Below are 19,610 nucleotides of genomic sequence, written 5' to 3' on the forward strand. Positions count from 1 at the left end.
TGTTTTGTTTTGTTTGATTATTTTTTTTTAACTCTGATTTGTAGAGACAGCTGGGTTCAAATGCACCCTGAGACTGAAACTTTGCCATGGAGACTCTGCACTATTTTTCTTGGGACCGTGTCTCACTTAAAAGAAGTCCAACTTTCCTAATAATCCTGATTAGTTGACACTGACAAATTTTGAAAGTGACATGCCTCTTAACCGTGGATATCCATGGGCATGTTGTAGGTCTGTGGAGCGACTTAATAATGTTTCAAGGTTGTTTGCTTCGCTCTCTGAACTGAGATCTTCTGTGGTGTTGAGCACACACATCACAAATCCAAGTCATCTGGATCATAAATCCAGAGCGTAATTTCAAAAGGAACAAGAAGTCTTTATTTCTCTGCTTTTGGTGTATTGCTGAGTGCTCAATAGTGGTTTCTGGTGTTGTAATTGATGGCAAAAAAATTGTTAAAATGTGCAGAAAATGCACTTGTATTTAGTTCAGTTGGGTTGTGGAAAATAACCATGACTGGAACATAACCACAGCAAATGAAAGAAAATAATAATTAATGGAGGACAAGCATACCTGACTTCTGGGGTTGATGAACAGCATCCCTGCTTGGCTGATGCTGATCATGCACGGAGAGGGGAAGCCTTTCTGGGTGACCTTCTGGGCCAAGAAATTGTTGGAACCAAACAGAGGCAAGGTGGTCATGATATCTGGAAAACAAAAACAAAGCACTCAGAACTCAGTTGCCGTCATCAGGAAGTAGAAGAGAGCAGAAGAGAGGGAATGAGAGGAGAGAGGAGGTTACCAATAAATCGTATCTTGGCCTCTTGCGGGCCGAGTGACTGCATTGCAGCTATTTGACCCTGGCAGAAGGCATTGATCTCGTCCATTTTAGTCATTAGCTCATCCAGGGGAGGTAGGTACTGTTTTAGCTCCAAACTGGAAAACATACAGACAGTATAAAGTGACAATAGAGCCAAAATGCGCAATCTTACAATTTACAAAATGTTCAAAAACACAAAAGACAACAGACTTAATTTTAGGTCTAGATAAAGCTGCCAGGGGTTTATGGGGTAAACCACATACGCAGTATTTATATGTGCCGGCCTGACGAGTGAGCAGGCAAGGCAAGGCACAAGGAACATTTCCCAACACCTTTGTTTTTTTTCTGATACAGCCATTCAGTAAATACTGAATGGCTGTATCAGAAAATAACATCTGGAAATTGGAGGCAAAACTCAAAATCTGTTTACAGCTAGAGGCCTTGACGACTGGTATTCTCCTGTGGTTTCAGAGCACCTTGGAACAATTGCTTTTTATACATCTTGTCTCTTTAACTGGGAAAGGAAGCTGATTGGTTTGGGAATCCACTGAAGTTTTGAGACTGCCTGTTAAAAGTTGGCAAGAGAGGCTGGATTTTTGAGTGATTTAGCTACTGTGCAAGGTTGTCGCTGGCTAACAGATATAATGGAACTTTTTAGCATAAAAAGATAATGGACATTTTCTTGAAACCTGCTGTCGACCGGTAGTGAATTTATCAATCATACAACACTTCAACAGTACTGTGACTCACAATGTGGGCGGCTCCCTTCGTGCCTGAGCGACATGCTGCAGAGCGGAGAGCTGCGCCACCTGCTGGACTGGCGAAGCGCCTATTGTTGCGCTTGGCTGCATCAGCTGACCGTTGAGGTAGCTAGCCTGGAGCTGAAAACACACAGAAAAACATTCAGGGGGAGGCCGAACCCGCCGGACTTGTTCCGCTGTGATATGCTGCTGCTGCTGCTGCTGCTGTCACCTGCAGGAAGTGGAAGTCCACATAGAGGTCGGTGTTGTAGGACAGAGTGGTCTTCCACGTCACCCTTCTCAGGGACAGGACGACGGAGCCATCGTTGGGAAAGAAGTCGAGCAGGTAATCCTCGTTGCGGAGGGGACGCACCCGGCCCTCTGACAGAGACGGGGCACAGGGGCCGTGAGTAGGAGGTGCATAAAACTCGGCTTTCTGCATTGATTACGAACAGCGTGAGTGCCGGTCACCTCGAGTTTTGGTGGCAAGGATGGAGAATTCTTTGAGCTCTTCAGGATTTGTGATGCCCATTTGCCTGCCAAAGTCCATGACAACATCTGCTGCAGACTACAGGGAAATGCAAACGCATGTATATTCATCAGATTCCGAAAGAAATATGTTTACAAGGTAAATGTGACAGGACGAGTCTTCTTTACACTGAAGGTGTCGATCGGGAAGGACAACACAGCTCCTCCTGGCAGCTCAACAGGAAGAGGCTGAGAGTTCTGGTTACTCTGCAGGAGGCGGGGTCAACAATTAGGCACAGAGGATTTCAGAGTTCACTTTGAGAGGTTTGAGCGAACGCGTCAACTTGCCAGGAGAAGTCCGACCTCTGGACGCGAGGGGATGTTGCGACGACCGCCGAAAGCAAGGGATCGCCGAAGGTTATCCAGACAAGCAGCAGCAAGCTCTGAGGACCACAACGCAGATATTACTGAAAGCTTCCCGGTGCTTAAATGTGTGAACACATACAGCTGGAAAATGTCTTGAGTTTTTTCACATGATGGCATTTAATGATGTTGGTGTAAGTGGAAGATCGGAGTGGAAGATTCACTTTCCAATAAGGTTCTATGAAGTTGTGATAGGACCAAGAAGCTGTATTTTAAAAGTCCCACATTGTAAAATATATATATATATATATCTTTGATCTTCTATGAGACTGTCTGAAAACAAAAAAACTCCATTCTTAATGTCTTTGCTCCACTTTAGAGAGAGCGTACGCTAATTCACACACTCTTTCCAGGACTCTTTCCAGTGAGACGGTTACACAAGATAAATCCAGAGGACTTGAGGGGGGTTTGATTCAGACTTTTGTTTATCTCAATTTCTCCTACCCTGGAACGGGTCTTGGTAGTCCTGAGAGATTTCCTCCAGGTAGTTGATCAAGTAGGGCTGCAGAGTCGCGGAGCAGGGGAGGAAGCCAGCCATCACACCGAGCATCTGCCAGCCGTAGGCACAGGAGTTTCTGTGGCGGCGAGGGTCATTTTTTTTAGACAAGAGTTCTTGTGAGACGAAGGTATCACTTTGTAAATCACCTTCTGTTGTGGATTGTCATAAAATGGCAGATTTAATACAGAATTTCTGACCTTGATGAATGAATAAATCTTATTTCATTTTTAATATCATAAATCAAATGATTTGTTACAGTATTGGAGGACAGTATTGAGTATTAGCTTAATCTGAACTTCTTTCCTGTGATTACTCATCCCAGGACCACACTCACTTGTCTGGGTTGTTTGTTGTTTGCTTGACGATGTGGCAGTAGATTTCATCTCTCAGCATCTCCTTCTCCTTCCCTAACTGAACACAACACAGAGAGCCAACCGATCTCAGAGGTGCAAAGGGGCAGGAGGCACTACAGTGCACGCAGAGGAGAAAGAGAAAGCACTGACCAGCAGAGTGCTGCTCAGGCAGTTTGACTGGGTAACCTTTTTCTTCATTGGCATGTCACCCATAAACTGCATGAGGTCTGTGGGTGGTAACAGAGAAATAGGGTCATGTTAGAAAGGCTGAGGGACAGTGTGAGGTTTTAAGTGTGGAGGAACTCACTCAAGAAGGACTGAACAGACAAATTATTCAGTTCAGAGTCGCTGTAGAGAATGAGGGACTCCTTAATGGGGATCTGGAAGGAAAAAAAAGGGGGTGGGGACATTTAATCAGTTTATCTTACAGATGAAAATCAAGTCTTAGTTGTATGCAAATAAACATTGGCAAGACAATTTGTTGTTGTAGTTTGAGAGTTTCTGAGGATTCTAAAGCCAAGTCTTAAGTCTCTTAGAAAGGTGAAAATATGCTCTAGTAAATATTAAGCAGCATGGGAGGTTGAAATGAAAGGACTTCAGCCAGCTGCCAACCCTGTGTTGTGTCTGTGATTTGTTTTTTCTGCAAACACAAAGTCCTTGGTCTCTTTTGAGAAATCCTGATTTCAAAATAATACAGCACTAAATTAAATGGTAATCTGCCCTGATCCCTGCTCTGTCACATTTTTGCAATCAATTCAGATTCAATAATCAGTTAGTTTTTGCCAGCCTGAGGCGATTGTGACATTGTTGGTGAATACAGCCGCTCTGTGACGTTAACATCCAGGGTGGCCAGGCTCCAGTAACTTGCTACAGGTAGTATGATCACTATTAAAAGCAAGGTGGCTTGTGCATTCTCACCTTTGTGTGCTGTAAACTGGTTTCACTCTCTGGCTGACCAGCATTTCTTTAAGGCAAAAAGGTACAAAATTAGTCATGACAAGTTCTGAAAAGTTCTGAGATCTGATTTTTTTTTTTCCACTCCTCTTTCATACCTAAAGAACTTCATGGCAAACTCAACCATGGAATGGTGGATCCTTCCCCCCCTCTCTGAGCTCCTCGGCCGTCCTGGGCTGTCTCCTCTGAGTTGCGTGACGCTGGGATCCGGAGACGCGTCTCTGGGTGCAGTGCCTCTCATGCTTCTCCTCCTCTCGTCCCTTCGAAGAAGGTGCATGCTGTGGTAGTCCGGGGTAGCAGACAGCTGGACGTGGTCCTCGGGAAAAAGACCAGAACGGCCCGCCAGGTTTCCAAACAGCCAACCTACAATGTTATAATTATATACATAATAATTAATAATATATTAATTATATATTAATTATAATTAATTATATAATTATATATTATAATACACAGTTTTTAATATCCAACCCTAACTCCTACTTTGTATTGATACAGTATCTAAACTCAGGAGGTTTGCTGAAGGAACTCACGATGATCCATTGATTGATTGTAATACTTGTTCAGTCAATGTTTATGGTCCTCACCTGCCTGGATACCTTCCATTGGCTGCAGTTTGATGACTTCACCCCTCATAAAACTGAGCAAACTTTTGTCATCTGTTGCAAAACTCTTGACTGCGACAACATGACCGGAATCCTGCACAGCAGAGATGGGCAGACATTGGGTTCATCGTTCCGAATAAGTTTTTACAATCTGGCGCTCATTTGTGACATTATTGTCAGAACTTGCCCCAGTTTGTACAAACCAATTGTTGAGCACAATACAAAGTCAAGGGTGAAATACCCGGATGAGCTCCTGGTGGAAGACTTCGATGATGGACGCAAGCTGGGGAGCCTTGGCCGTCTGCAGAACCAAGTCCTCGCCTTTCAGCTCCAGCTGCACTTGGTTCGCAGAAAGGACCTGGACTGACAGCATCTCTGCAAAACTGCACCCACACAGACCTCAGTCAACATTGTGGTTGTAGCCAGTGACTCCAGAGGAGACAAATTGGCTTTAGACAACTAAACACCACAAAGAAGACAGCTGTTAAACATCTGACCATCTATTTTCTAGCACCATTGATCCTCCACTGAGCATTCAGGGTTTAAGGGTGCACATTATTGGCTAATCAGCCTAACATATGTCAACAGTAAAATCCATATGCAAATAGAATCAATGGCAATGTGTCTTATTGATCCAAAGTCGTTTAAATATTTTCTTTGAGTTTCTAATTAATGGTAAATTTCTACAACATGGCGGTTATGAGGACACTGTGTCAGTGTATGCTTGCAATGCTAATGTTCTATTGATTCAATGCAACCTAAACCCTAATCCTAATCCTGCTGCTTCTGCAATATGAGAATATCTCAGCAGCAGCAGCAGCAGCTCGGCTCCCGGTTCCTCACACTAAATGTTCTTTTTTCTCGGGCTTTAAAGTTCTAGTCTAATTTTAAAACTAGTCCAGCAAAACAACGAAGAATGGCAGCTATTGGTGGCTGGCATGAAAGATGATTTATGCTTCAGAATTAAAGATGACCTTAAACCTGGGGAGCAATGTTTTCTAACTAAGTATTCTAAATCATATTCAACTGTAGGTCTGCCAGGTGCACACATTTGCAGTGTCACTCTCTTGCAGTATAACCAGTTCCTTCCTCTCCAACTTAAAACTGGGGATCAGCTTCGAACTAAGCTACTGGGGAAAGCAGTATGTGACTTATGTAATAAAGAAAAAACGCACAGGTAAACTAAATGAACCCTTTCTACAACAGTTATTCATGCTGCATATTTCACCTGAAGCTCCTGAGCGGATGCAGGTGTTTGGGGTTGATGCCAGATGCTGGGACCACCTTCAGGAGTCGAATCCCACGGTGAGACACGCCGACAAGCTGAGTGTCGCCACTGTCCGACTGTAACACACAACATTCATTCATAAGAGGCTGCACTCGTGCAACAAAATGGATGTTAAATATCTGGGTCTAGGTTTATTATAACATCCCTAAATTTGAGTCACCGTCTTGGGACAAAATTACAGGTCTGAAGATAGTGGCACAAGTTGGTGTTGTCAGACTAATCAGGGACGCCACCATGACTTTAGTCTTTCACTGAAACTCATCCCCGAGGTCACAAGACACGTTTTTTTTTTTTTTGCATAGTTGTCAAGGTTTGCAAGTGTTTCCTATCATTCTGATCCTCCTACTTGCAATAACATTGATAATAATAATAAAAACAAGATTGCTGAGGTCTAACCAGAGGCAAAAAGTATTTCCTCAGCCAGTACGACATGAAAGATTTAAACAACCTTCACAGGGAACAGGCGGCTGAAGTAGTTCTCCCAGTTGTCTCGAGCAGCGATGACAATCCTCTTCTTCATGCTGTCATTCTCGATGGTGCTGACGCTTGTCCCTATTTTAAAATTTGCTGTAGAAGACAAAAAGTTTAAATGGGTGGATGAAATGGACAGTAAACGCGGCACAAGTTGGAAATTACACAGCATCAAACTTGCATTTATTAAAAGCCCAGTGTTTCAGGGGATCTATTGGAGTTAAATCAATCACATAACAGATGTTTTTTTTGTTGTTGTTGTTGTAAAATGCAACTAGAAATTAAATGTCTGTTTTGTTTTAATTGACAAATGATAAGCGTTCATATCCATATAAAGGGCAGGATAAATAAAACAAACCATCAAGGGGGACATCAGGAAAACTCTTTAGCATTAACAGTGGTTGCAATGTGTTTTCTTGCCAGTAGATGGCATTAAATCTTACACAATGGGCCTTTAAGAATTTATTTTGCTCAAAGATGAATGAGTAGAACATGTGCATGCCCCACTGTCACTGTTACTCACTCAGCAGGTCCTTCATCTTCCTCCTCTCCTCTTTGTTGATCCTCACACAGCTGTCAGAGAAGGTGTCCCTCATGATCTAAAACAAATCACACCGCGACACAGTGACCACTGTTGCCCTTTAGGAGCTAAACACATTAAATGAAAGGTCCAAACGCGGAGTCGTGCAGTGATGCATGTGTATAAACTGACCTGCTCACATAACAGATTAAGTATGTAGGGCCGGTTGAACATCTCTCTTGGATAAAACACCTGTGGATAAAGATGTAGTGCATTAGTGATGTTTCATATCCGGGGGGGGGGGACCCTTGGCCAGATTTTGCTGCATCATGATGGGGGTGGATGAAAAAACAAACAAACAGCCAGTGCAGTTGAATTCATGAAGGTTTTGGATGGGAAGATGCTTCATTCCGTCTCTCACATGCTGAAAGCCAGTACAGTGTTGTCACTCCATTTGTGGCACAACCAACTATACAGCCGCCTAAAGCTGAAGAATTAGTCAAGGTCCTCAAACTGAAATGAGTTGTTTTGAGGCCCTTGAATTTGAACTTGATAAGAGCCATAAGGCTGAGATGGTGAATTGGAGCGGTGACGTCCTGGAGGTAGGACACTGAGCTGCAGACTATTATTTACTATATGTTAAATCTGTCAGTGGTACGCAACACTGCTTACTGCATATATAACATAACATCAGAGCACACATACAGTACGTACAAAGTCCTATATGTTGTTTTTTCATGTAACTGGTGACTACATAAGGGGTCTACAGATCTACGTGAAATATGTTAGCGGCCTTGAGGAGAAAGTAGAGCGGAAAGTTTGAGCCGAGAGCCTCTCCCAGGCCAGGTGCAAGATAACTTGGCTGGTATTGAGGGGAAATGACGTTCATTGGGAGGATCTGGCTAAGACATTGAGGGCTGCTCCCTCTCATAAATTTGTGTGGTGTGAGATTCTGTGAGACTCTTGGGGAAAAATGATGCTGATTTCAAAAAGCTCTTTGTTCACCATTGTCACAGTGATTTTATATGCACATGTGTAAACTGTAGGTGTTGACGTACTTCTTTTCGCAGGAACAATTTTCCCAGTGGCTTGGTGGAGGAGAAGTAAACACTTGCAGAGAAGTGTTGGTACCGAGAACGAGTCTCAGAGTCTGCCATTGAATCTAGAGTGCACAAACAGAAAGCATATTACAGGAACTGCCTGCATCAACCAGATTTGACTATGACGGCGTGTAGTGCGCGCGGATGCGATCAACACCCACTGAGGGACGGAGCAGGGACCAGCGGCGGGTTGGGAATGTCTTGGAAGACTGGCGCCTGGTGCAGAGGAGGAGGGGGTGGCGGGGAGTCGGGGGGAGTGGGCGGAAGTTCGTCCTCTGACAGGTTGTTGCTGGGGACGATTAGGCCAAGGGGCAGGGGAGGTGGAATACGAACCGCAGGCGGCGCAGGCGGCGGAGGGGCCGGAGGAGCTGGAGGAGGAAGACTAGACGGAGGCTCCCAAATTTTCTGCAGGGACGAGTGAAGAAGCGCACAGTGAAAACAGAGGCAGGCTCGGCCTTGGTTGCATGGTTTTGCCGCTGTCACACAGTCCTCACCATGGTGGGTGGCGGCTTATTCCTGAGTTTATCCAGAGCCTCCTTCTTATGGTCAGCATGGGGCATGTAGGGCCGGTGGGGACCTCTGCAGAACAAATGAAAGCAAGTCACAAAGAGTGCAGAGGTCACTGCCGTACACCCTGAGCAATGGCCACAAAACACGTTCAGCAATGAGTGCTATTACTTTCGTTTAGCAATCTGGTTGCCCCTATGCAAAAGGTTCATCGGCGATCTTAATAAGTGGCTCTTCAACATAGAGCCAGATTACTCAGAACAGACTAGCAGAGCTGCAGGATGCACAGTATGGGTTAAATCACTGGAAACAGACTGTATGCAAACATATCATAACCACGTATTTGTCATTTCGGTTTACTGGCGTCTCTCCAAAAAACGTATTAGGAACAGAATAGAGGACTTTGAAGCTCTAGCGCCCCCTAGAGCTCAATTGCCTGAACTGGCTGGAGTGAGGACAGAAGCACACCCACACACCCATTTGTGTTGTTCTTATTTTTTCCACACACATCTTTTTTTTTTAATGTTATTTTATTTTAATTTCAATAACAAGACTTATTTGTCTTGTATGGTTTTTGATACAAAGTAGTGCTGTGACTCTTTTCTTCTTTTTCCGATGTTGCTGTTTTTCACGTATTACTCCTGCTATTCTATACTATTCTATGCTGTTCTAGACATAAAAGGCTTTAAAATTGCTGCTTTTTTGCTCATTTATTGATTGATTGATTAACTGATTGACAGACCGTGTGTAAAGCTCCTACATACTGACCTGGAAGCCAAGAGTTGGGGTTCTGGTTCTGGACGGCTGTTAAACTTCCTGATGATGTCCCGTATGTTCGAGGTGGGCTCAGGAATGTCTTTATAAGGGGTGGGGATCGGCGGTCTCGGGACGTCTGCTTTTTTGGTTGGAGGAGTCTTGGAGTTTTTTACTGGTACAGACAGGAGACGCACAACATACAAATAAACATAATGGCTCCAAAAGACCTGTTCCAGACGTTTGCATTTTTTTTCTTCTTTACAACTCTTACCCTCAGGCTTCGGCGCTATACGTGATGCTGTACGCTGCGGTGGCGTACGCGGCGGTGTCCGTTGCGGCGACGGCGTGTGGCTTTTCCGCCACCGAGGGGGGCTTCGGGAGGTTCGAGTCGTGCGTCTGGTCACCCGTGGGCTGCCTGGAGGAAAAGGAGAGGAGAGATGTGAGGAATGACATGGCAAAAAGAAGAAGAAAAGAAAAATGCTTTTCAAATTGAAATGTGACGTAGAACATCTGAAAATGACTGAGAGATAAATATTTGTTATGGAAGTCAAGCAGATGTGACCAGATGCAATTTATCGACCTGTTTAATTTTTTTAATATATATGTATATATAATATATATATACATACATAGATGCCTTGGAGTTTTTGGAGATTCAATCAATCGGTCAACTTTCTTTACCAAATCACTTTTTTATTCATAAAGACTGTGATTCTCTCTCACCGATCTTCTGGAAGTAGTCCTTCTTCTCCTCAAAAGTGTGCCGCTCGTGTGGATCCAGTGGATCTATTTCTTCTTCTGGCTGAAGGACATGCATAAACACACACACACGGCTGTTTTAGACTTTTCCATGAGTCAGCACATCCAGAATCTAGAAACTATTGGTGAGAAACAGTGTGCGATGCCAGCTGGGGTGCAATACCTCGTATTGATGAAACCTGGTGGACCTTCGCGCTGAAGCGGATCTGGACTTGGAGCGCCGTGGCGATGGAGATCGAGGGGAAGGGGAGCGCGTGCGGCTCCTCGGCCGGCGTTTCCAGTTCCTCTCCTCCTCTCTGCCCCTTCGCTGCTCCTTTTTCTGCACCTCCTGCTTCTTCTGCTGCTCCTGCGTCTGCTGCTGGGCTAGGTTCATCGCCTGCATGTTGATCTGCTGGGCCTGCAAGGCGTCCAGAGGAGACAGCGGGTACATGTGAGAATCACCGCGAGCGGCTGTGGAAGCCCGCAGGTGCTGCCACGCGGAGCTGGTCCTCACCATGAGGAGGGCCTGCTGGTTCATCAGCGCCTGCTGTGACGCCGCTGCCATCTGCATGGGGTCGGGGACAGGAGCAGCCATGGGAATCTGGGGCATCATGACGGCTGCTCGGGGGGGGGGAAATGATTTGGGTTTAAAACGCAACAGTCAGTCCCGCTTTTCATAATCATAACGGGTGAGCAACTGAAAAAAAGTTAACAGCAAATTATCAATTTTGTTATCAAAAATCACACTTCAGGTCTAAATTTTAGATGTACTTTTTAGATGTATAATAATTCCGGAAGCGCATTGCTGTCACACTAATAACTCCACCTAATAACGTGATACTCAGCCCTGTTTGTTATTTTCTAGTGTGGCAGCAATGCACTCCCGTAAATACTGGTCTCATGAGGCAGAGTTAACATTAAATGCCTTTTATCGGATCGATCAGAAGAGTCTCTTTGCACACCAGCAAACTCAAGTGTGTCATCTGAGCCAATTTGTGACTCAATATAATAAATCTAAATGAATTTTTGTGCAACATTTTTATTCATTTTTGGTTTCTATGTATTAAATGAATCAATTGTACGAAGGAGCTCCTGTAGGTCGTTACCTTGCATCATGGGAGGGGCAGCAAAGTTGGCCATTGGTGTTGCTGAGCATGAAGGACAAAGAGAGAAGTCAACTACCGTCTCTTTATTGCTTCTTTATGAAGGAGGACGAAAATATTTGAGTGTTTGGGGCAGAGATCTTACTTACCCATGGGGTAGCTTGGCATTGCCATGGGCACGCCTGAACAACACAGAGATCAGAGAGTTTTCAGTTGTAAGTGACACTCTTCTGGGAAGTTGTGAGATGAAATACTCACTAAAATGACGGTTGTGAGGTTTGTAGGTTGTTGTTTTTGTACTGTTTTGTTGTGCTGCAACGACACAGAAATCACCATCTACACTGTCTGATGTTTCTTGTCAGTGAGCCCGCAAGTGAATATGTCTATTGCTGATGCAATAATCTCAAGGATATATCAAGGGTGTTAATAACGCGATGTTTAGTAATTCCCATAGGCCTATTATTAAAGACAATGACATAATACAACTGTCACAGGGGTTCCATGCAATGATTTGCTGAAGTCATTTTAAACTGTAACTGAACATGTAACTGTAACATGTAACTGAAATTTTTAAATAATAAAAGTTCCTTAGGACTGCTTTGAATAATCAAATGGAAATTGACATTCAAATCTTCTGACGACCATGGGGATTATTTGTCATTATTTTAACTAATGCTGGGCAGCGATTAATTTTTTTTAATTGCGATTAATCGCACTCCAATCCGGGAGTTAATCGCGATTAATCGCGATTAAAATGGCTCATTTGAAGTCTGCCGAAGGCATTCAAAATATGTATGTGCAACATAAATAATGACTGGAAGTAAGTCCTTGAGGACGGGTTTCTGTTAATTATTCAAAATAAACATGCATAGTAGGCAAGTTGGCTGGGGCGACATGTAACCATCAGGCAATTTGACACACAGGTGTCTGTCTTATGTGGACAAAGTTCTTTCATGAACTACCTGGAATGACCAACAGAGGGCGCAACAACACCATGCAACGGCATCCTTGTCAGCTGGCGTCTGATGTACACGTGCTCAGACCAGCGCATTGTTTATTATTGGAATCCTACCAGCATTTTCTGCCTCAGCGGTTAGTAAAGTTTAAGCAGTATGAACAGATTCAAGTGCTCTCACCAGCTCCGTACATCCCTCCTGCCCCTCTCATCCTGCGGTTTAGCAAGTCAACTCTGTCCATGTCCTACACACACACACACACACACACACACACACACACACACACACACACACACGGAATGACATATATATATCATTTTCACTCCAGAGTTCCTATTTCCAGCTGGTGGTGCTCAGCACACAGAAACACAGAAATATTCAGGAATTATAAAATAAAAAAATAAAAAAATAAACAAAGTTCAAGCATAACTCACCGGAGGTCCGTTGTCCCGCACTGGGCTATACAAGCCATCGACGTAGGCATCCACTTGTCGACCCCGGCCTGAAAACAGACATCAACGCCTCATTAGAGCAACATGCAAGTGGGACAAAGCAAACTTGGCAAAGCCGTGGATTAACAGTAAAATTGGAGGATATCATTGTTAGAATCAATTTGTTTTTGTTTTGTTTTTTTTTACTATTATTTCAAATGCACTTGCCTAATGTGTAGTTTTTTCTTTTTACATATCCTTGTCATAAAGACTTATTTAAGGGTGGGACATCCTGATTTCTCTCTAGTGGAAGAATGAATAAGGGTAATAAATTCCTCCCTTGTGGTGTTATCATATTGGACAAAGGATTGAGTAAAATCTTAAAGACCTCATCAAATCTTTGTCGGAACAAAAGGCCTCAGGTATTTTTCACAACCGTCTCGTGTTCAAATAATTGTGTCACCATTTCGACGCAACGGAGACCTGATTTTCAAACAGCTCGAAGTCACTTAGATTTGCAATTAGTTTGACTCATGTAGCGGTTGCTGTAAACACAATCCCAAACAAATGTTGTGGCTCTGGATTACGTAACAGTGCTGTGCTGCCATTCACTCTTTGACCTGAGAAATAAAACCTTATCTTCTTTCCAGCAGTGCTGCATGTCTTTCATTTAGCTTGCAGAGGCAGGATTTCGCACCTGGTGGCGAGCCATTGAACTATATATTTAATGCTTTTAAACGAGACATTGACATGTTAAATATTACAGAAAGCCGGTCGGTCTATGTCAAAGGGTTGTTGTGTTTGACTAATTTGACCTGGCTGGAACACAATTAGTGACGAGGAACGTGAAACCCAATCGACTTTTACAACGGAAATCTCTTGGAATCTTTACAATCAGCTGGATGCCTTAAAGATTAAATCATTCAACCATTGACGATGCAGCAGTGACTGTTATGAGTCAACTATGGGTGAATGGAAATTATGAATCCATTTTCATTTGAGGTCTGTAAGTGTTCCATTGAGACTGGAAAAACTGAGGGCTAAAGCTAAAGGGTAAAGCTCTGCTTCTCTGAAGGTCAAACGTCAAACTTTTTTTATTTTTATTTTGTGAGTAGCTTTATATTTCTTAAGTAACTTGGTAGGTACAGCACAATCTCCAACAAGTGCTATAAACTAATTTCTTGATGTGAGCAGACAAGGTCTGACCACGGAACGCCTGCAGTTTAATTCTTGTTTCCAGAAGTGAAGTATGTCACTATTCTCCCCTCCCTCTCAAGCCTTTGCAGAAAGCCCAAAGCAATGGACATGGTGACACGTCACACTGGAATAGCTACCTTCCTGTGTGTAATCTCCTCCCCAGTGCCGGCCCTCAAAGGTAGGTGGACCTGGAGCCTGCATGGAAGGTGCTGGTGGGATGAAATTATCCAGATCTGTGTTCTGCATCCTGAAATAAAAGAAAAATAGCAAAAGTGAATAATGATGATTCTCTGGACTGCAAAAACAAAGACAATCCTATTTTAACGTACCATCGCTTATTATTTTAGCTTATATTGCATATTATTTTAGCGACGCACCTGTCTCCATTGTTGCTGAAGAGGTAGTCAGGAGTCCCAGGCGGCGGCATCGACTCAGACGGAGCTTCAGCTCCAGCCAGCAGATCCATGACAAAGTCTGAGCCGGCCAGATCAGACCAGCCGCCATCAGTCAGCAGAGACACCGACCAGCCATTCACCGCCTCCAAAACCCCTCTGTCAGTGGGGATACGTTAGCAGGGGCACACAGCCATTGGACACAAAACTGCACCTGTCCAGGTGGAATCCTACCGGTAGTGCAGAAGCCACATGGCCAGCTGCTCCCCCGTCGTCCACGACTCCACTTCAGTCGTCAGCTTCTCGTCTGAGCGGAAACATGACGTTGAAACTCAACAACAACAAAGAAAAAAAAACTGGCTTTACAACTTGTGTCCTGTTCTTCCACTGCGCTGGGTCTCACCGTTGAACGTGACAACATCCAGCAGCATGGCGCCCTTCCTCCGGTTGGAGGTCCACTCCAGTTGGGTCGGGGGGAAGACCCGGACTGCCGGGGATGGGTGCTGCCGAGCGGTCAGCAGCTTGTGTTGGCACAGAGATCGGTACTCCCCTGGACCATTGTCAGACACGTACCTGCAGAGACGACACACATGCAACAAAGGCTTAGCTTCTCTTCTTGTCCACCAGTGTCCTGTGATGTCGAAATAAACTGGATCCTCCGTGAAAGGATAAAAAAAACAATATCTGAGAGCTGTTTGTTTTTTTTATAACTCTATCATGATATCGTGAAAACACTACTGTATTTACTGTAAGTGTAATTGTGTATATTTTACAGTCAACAAAGCACAAAAAAATCACTTTTTTTTCAGATTTTTTTCACTCAATTTGAAAACAATCTCAATGCATAAGTAGGGGAACACAACAGGGATTTTCTTCATTTAACATGAACCCAACAATCAGACAAAAAGAGCGCTAGAAAAGCAATATGAGAAGATCTGAAAATCTGAGGCAGTGCAAAAAAGACCTGGTAGGCTTTAAAATTCACCTAAATATGTCAAGCTGGCGCGCTGTCATAGTGGTACCAATTTTCAACACCATTTTAGATTTTTAGAGAAATAAAGAGGGTGTGGTATTAAGACTACAGTAGTGTGAGGTTTAAAGGCCCAGTGTGTGGGATTTAGCAGCATCGAATGGTGAGGAAGTGAACTGCAAACAATGATTCGGTTCAACCTTGTTTTCTGATCGCACATTTATCTTTTACCAGCTGTGGTAAAATCATGAGATCATAGATACTTGGTGGCGCAATATGCTCCTCCTTCCGAGGGTGGGGCAAAATATTTAGAGATCTTGAAGAAGTACCCGCAACATCAAGTGGTGACAATTTAGATTGCAGAGTCTTTCACTCTCTCTCCCTCTCCTGAGCCTGCCAGAGAGCTACAGTGGCCTGCGCACCCAAACCTGGACACCTTGTCCACCACCTTCTTTTTTGTTGGTCTATTTGAAGACGCGAGCAGTCACCCTAATCACAAAACACGATGTCAGGCGGGCTGGATTGTCCACACCGGGCAGTATATGAAGCTTTTATCAATAGAAAAATCATAATCAAACCAAATATTACACACTGGGCCTTTAAAGCCTTTAAAGCGATATCGCCTTCGACCGGGAGCACATACTTGAGCAGAGGTTTGTCCAGTGCTGGTGACGGTGTGAAGGCACTGAGGCAGCAGACCAGCAGCATCCAACCCCTCAGCATCTCCTCCTCGTGCTGCAGCTCCCACGTGTGGTAGACCAGCTGGGCCAGGATCTCGTCCCTCAGGTCCGGCCGGCCCAGGCCCTTCTCCGCTATGTAGTTACCCAGCATCCTCTCCTCCCAGTCGCCCATGTCAGGCTCTTGGGTGAAGCGCAAGATCTGAGAAGAGGGGAGGATCACGCCGTCAAAGTAAAAGTCTTTATTAAAGTGAGTTCACAGAAGGTCCCACGCCGCTCACTCACCAGCTTGTAAATCTCCAAGGCAGTTCTGGTATCCTCTGGATCCAGGAAGGTGAGGGGTCTCTGGAGGGGGTATCCACTGGGCTGGGTCCATGTGTCCTGAAGCAAATGTAATTCCTTTACACATCTTCTACATTTTATGTGTGAGAACAATTAAGAACACAACTAAGACAAAGACTTAACACTGACAGAAATGTTTCTTCTGAATGATCACAACACCAAACATTTCCAGATTTGGAGCAGATGCATCATTTGCTTCAGATGTTCTTGTTACATTGTTACATAAAATCTCATTCCAGCCAGGAGAATATAAAAAGGGTGCTTTATTTCCAGCTTCTCCTACATACTGCAGTCCACACCTGTTGTACACCTGGCTGTTGTAATATCTGGCGACTCAAAGAATAGTCACATAGAGAATTTCTGTTGGTTAGTGTGAACTAAAGATTGTTGACTGTTTGACAGGTCAACAATAGTTGATCTGTATATAAACTTATATTTAAGGGTTTTAACAGAATTACCATATCATATCATATTTTCCATAATGTTTTCCTTAGATGCGGCAGTCAGTTTCCTGAACGTCTTACTGAGTCATGTTTCTTTTGCAACATGACTCAGTGTCAGAGGCTTATAATAAAGTGAGACCTTGTTGTTGACATTGGCAGATCAAATACATATTTACAGTATCATTGAACATTTAATCTCATTGATCAAGGAATCAGTTGCTTCTCTTCCTGGAATCTGTGTGAGACAAGTGTGTGGACTGCTAATTACAACTCACAGAGGATTTTCGAGATCAGTCAATGTTGTTGACCAAATGTGTCCAAGGTTTGGAATTTATTCTCCCAAATTGAATTAAGATGTTTTCTGTGCCTTTTGTTATTTACACCACACTGTGATCACAGGGCCATGGACATGGTCACCACAAAACCAGCCTTGCAAATAAACGTGTCACTTGGCTCACCGTTAATACAGACTTGGCGTAGTGAGAGAAGGGATGTTTGTCTATATCATGCGGCAGCATGAGCCGGTGTTCTGCCTTCACCTGCGGAGGGGCCACCTCTGTGACCGATGACCCATACTGACGCCCTGGTGGTCAATAGGCAATACAGTCACACTCTGGAGCAAACACTTGCGTAGAGTTAATATAGGGCAATTGACAGATGTGTTTGGGAATGCCAGCCCACTAAATCACATCGTTGCTAGATGCTACGTGTTGCTACATGATGCTGACCTGCTGTGCTGCGGAGTCTGACTGACAGCTCAGCAGGGATCGCCAACATCCCCACATCCTGAAGGGAAAGCAGAAACATCCCGTCACAAGTTACAGCGACACACAGGGTAACATTCACTCATTAAAATATGAATTTAAATTGAAAGAATTTGAGATATTTTTATAGTGTATGGTCAAATTGTTTCTTTTATTTGCTCACCATTGCTGGAGAGGCCGACTTGATCTTCGCCTCTGCTTTCACTCTGTTCTTCTCGTGATATTCCTGAAAGCAGGCAAACGCATAACCCAGTTCTCAGCGGATCCGTGTGTACTTGTTTTAATCCCAACAACGAAACAGCAGTTTCTTATTCCCAAGGTCAGCACAGGCCAACTACCGCTGATCAACAGTCCACGCGGTCGAGATTTCAAATGTTTTCGATGCTCGGTAAAAGTGGGAAAGACATCCTTTAATTAACATCCACCTGAGCTTCACCGTCACGCTGCGTCGAGTGGACACCGCCTCATCTCTACCTGCGGTGTGTTGAGTCAGACCTATTCTTAGGTACACATCCTGTTTTATACTCTTGCAACGCCCACAGCCATGTTGCCCCTCCTCCGACAATAAAGCACACAGTTCCAAGGGTCCAAATGTTTGCTGGGTTTTGTTTTTTTTTTCTTTCCTCATGCAGACGTTTGTGTCGTGCACAAGTGAGCCTGGTGTGATTATGATTTTTATGGCTGCCAGAGTGAAGTGTTTACTCCGCTCATCTCAGATATCTAAATAATTCCTGAACTGGTAAAGAAGAAGGATACATGTGTGTTTCAGATTAAACATGGCCGTGGACGTATTCAGCATTCACGGTTATTTAATAACTTTAGGGACACACACACACACACACACACAGCCCTACCCTGTTGCACCTTCAAGTGTGCCCTTCCTATGACAAAGAGGTTTGCTGTGCAAACAAACTAAAGCCTGTCTTGCTTTGTTTATTCTTAAAAAATCTTTTCTTTTCTTTTAAATAAATCATTATTTAGCTGATGTGTAAGCCCTGTAATTCTTGACTCTTCTTTAAAGACTCAGCATTGAACAGTTTTTTGTTTTTTGTTTTTTTCCAGCAGTGTGTATCCTTATTTCCTCAGAACAGTGGGACAAAGTTATGCAAAGCAGAGCTTTAAACCATTACCGGCACCTCTCCTCCACAGCCGTCTGAGGTTTAACGTTCCATCAAGTCTGGCACGAGAGGGCGAACTTTCCCTTTTGATGATGTTTTGGAGGCTAAACTGTTTCCAGCTACAGAAGCTCTGAGGTTTGAGGAGTGGACCTGAGCCCTGGGATCTACCTAGATTCCAATAGTCCTGGAATATTCCATGCAGCGTGTACTCCACCTTTAATGAGTCAATAAATGACGCATGTGCACTGTACATATCGGAGTTGGGCAACACAACCGCAGTCGATCGGCGCTCGACAACCACGGCCACCATAGAAGATACCAAAGAAGAGAATAATATTGAGAATGCAATATTTATCAACATAACACTGATGCTCACTGACTGGTGGACTGGTTGGAAAGTCAATGTTGGCTAGGCTAGTGTTGTGTTTAAGTGCATTTTGGGATTTTTTTTTTTTTAAAGGTTCTTTTCCAGCTATAAGATACCTCACACTGGCACAACCACACCAGCACTAGGTTCAATATAATGTCTGATTAGATTTGTATTTTAATGTGTTAAAAATAACACCCATGTTCAATATAGGTCTCAATAAACCCGCAAATATGACAAAAACAACTTGCTGTGTCTTCAGCTGAAAACACTGCCTAGGAAATATGTTGTTTGCCTTGTCAGTTTTAAAGGGGCGGGATATATTACACAGAGCTTCTTCTTATTTATACCACCCGAACAGAGTTCAGACAAAGCAATAAAAGTGTCACTGAAACATGCTCGTTCAAACACAGACAACTCAAACTGTCAGGACTAATGTTTAAATGACTTGTTGATTTATTTGATTACCAACATGACCCTATTTGATTACAAGTAAGCACAAATTTTACATTACAAGTATCTAGAAAAGTTAACTGGCTATGCCCTGAGACAAAACAAACCAAGTGGATTTCACAGACTGCAGCCTGACTGGCCCTTTGTAGAAGAAATAGCT

At 43.7% G+C, this 19,610-nt stretch overlaps 1 protein-coding gene across 1 annotated transcript in view; it reads right to left on the bottom strand.

Moving 5' to 3' along the window:
* myo15b (myosin XVB) overlaps nt 1–19,610 on the bottom strand; it is a 38,344-nt gene that overhangs the window by 1,566 nt on the left and 17,168 nt on the right. Inside the window, 40 exon segments of the mRNA XM_076035552.1 lie at nt 569–702; nt 798–931; nt 1,566–1,696; nt 1,788–1,936; nt 2,027–2,123; nt 2,213–2,290; nt 2,372–2,466; nt 2,891–3,021; nt 3,280–3,356; nt 3,449–3,525; nt 3,606–3,678; nt 4,217–4,262; nt 4,351–4,615; nt 4,840–4,951; nt 5,099–5,240; nt 6,086–6,201; nt 6,594–6,712; nt 7,140–7,215; nt 7,329–7,388; nt 8,195–8,298; nt 8,398–8,641; nt 8,731–8,815; nt 9,512–9,671; nt 9,771–9,914; nt 10,223–10,301; nt 10,422–10,655; nt 10,752–10,858; nt 11,344–11,385; nt 11,490–11,522; nt 12,477–12,540; nt 12,731–12,798; nt 14,062–14,171; nt 14,302–14,475; nt 14,551–14,623; nt 14,720–14,889; nt 15,930–16,165; nt 16,249–16,344; nt 17,207–17,331; nt 17,477–17,534; nt 17,676–17,738. Of these exon segments, the coding sequence (XP_075891667.1) occupies nt 569–702; nt 798–931; nt 1,566–1,696; nt 1,788–1,936; nt 2,027–2,123; nt 2,213–2,290; nt 2,372–2,466; nt 2,891–3,021; nt 3,280–3,356; nt 3,449–3,525; nt 3,606–3,678; nt 4,217–4,262; nt 4,351–4,615; nt 4,840–4,951; nt 5,099–5,240; nt 6,086–6,201; nt 6,594–6,712; nt 7,140–7,215; nt 7,329–7,388; nt 8,195–8,298; nt 8,398–8,641; nt 8,731–8,815; nt 9,512–9,671; nt 9,771–9,914; nt 10,223–10,301; nt 10,422–10,655; nt 10,752–10,858; nt 11,344–11,385; nt 11,490–11,522; nt 12,477–12,540; nt 12,731–12,798; nt 14,062–14,171; nt 14,302–14,475; nt 14,551–14,623; nt 14,720–14,889; nt 15,930–16,165; nt 16,249–16,344; nt 17,207–17,331; nt 17,477–17,534; nt 17,676–17,738 (4,581 nt within the window).

This window comes from Nelusetta ayraudi, unplaced genomic scaffold (genome assembly GCF_046127955.1).
Source record: "Nelusetta ayraudi isolate G7.1 ecotype Tasmania unplaced genomic scaffold, CSIRO-AGI_Nayr_v1 ptg000042l, whole genome shotgun sequence".
NCBI lineage: Eukaryota > Metazoa > Chordata > Actinopteri > Tetraodontiformes > Monacanthidae > Nelusetta > Nelusetta ayraudi.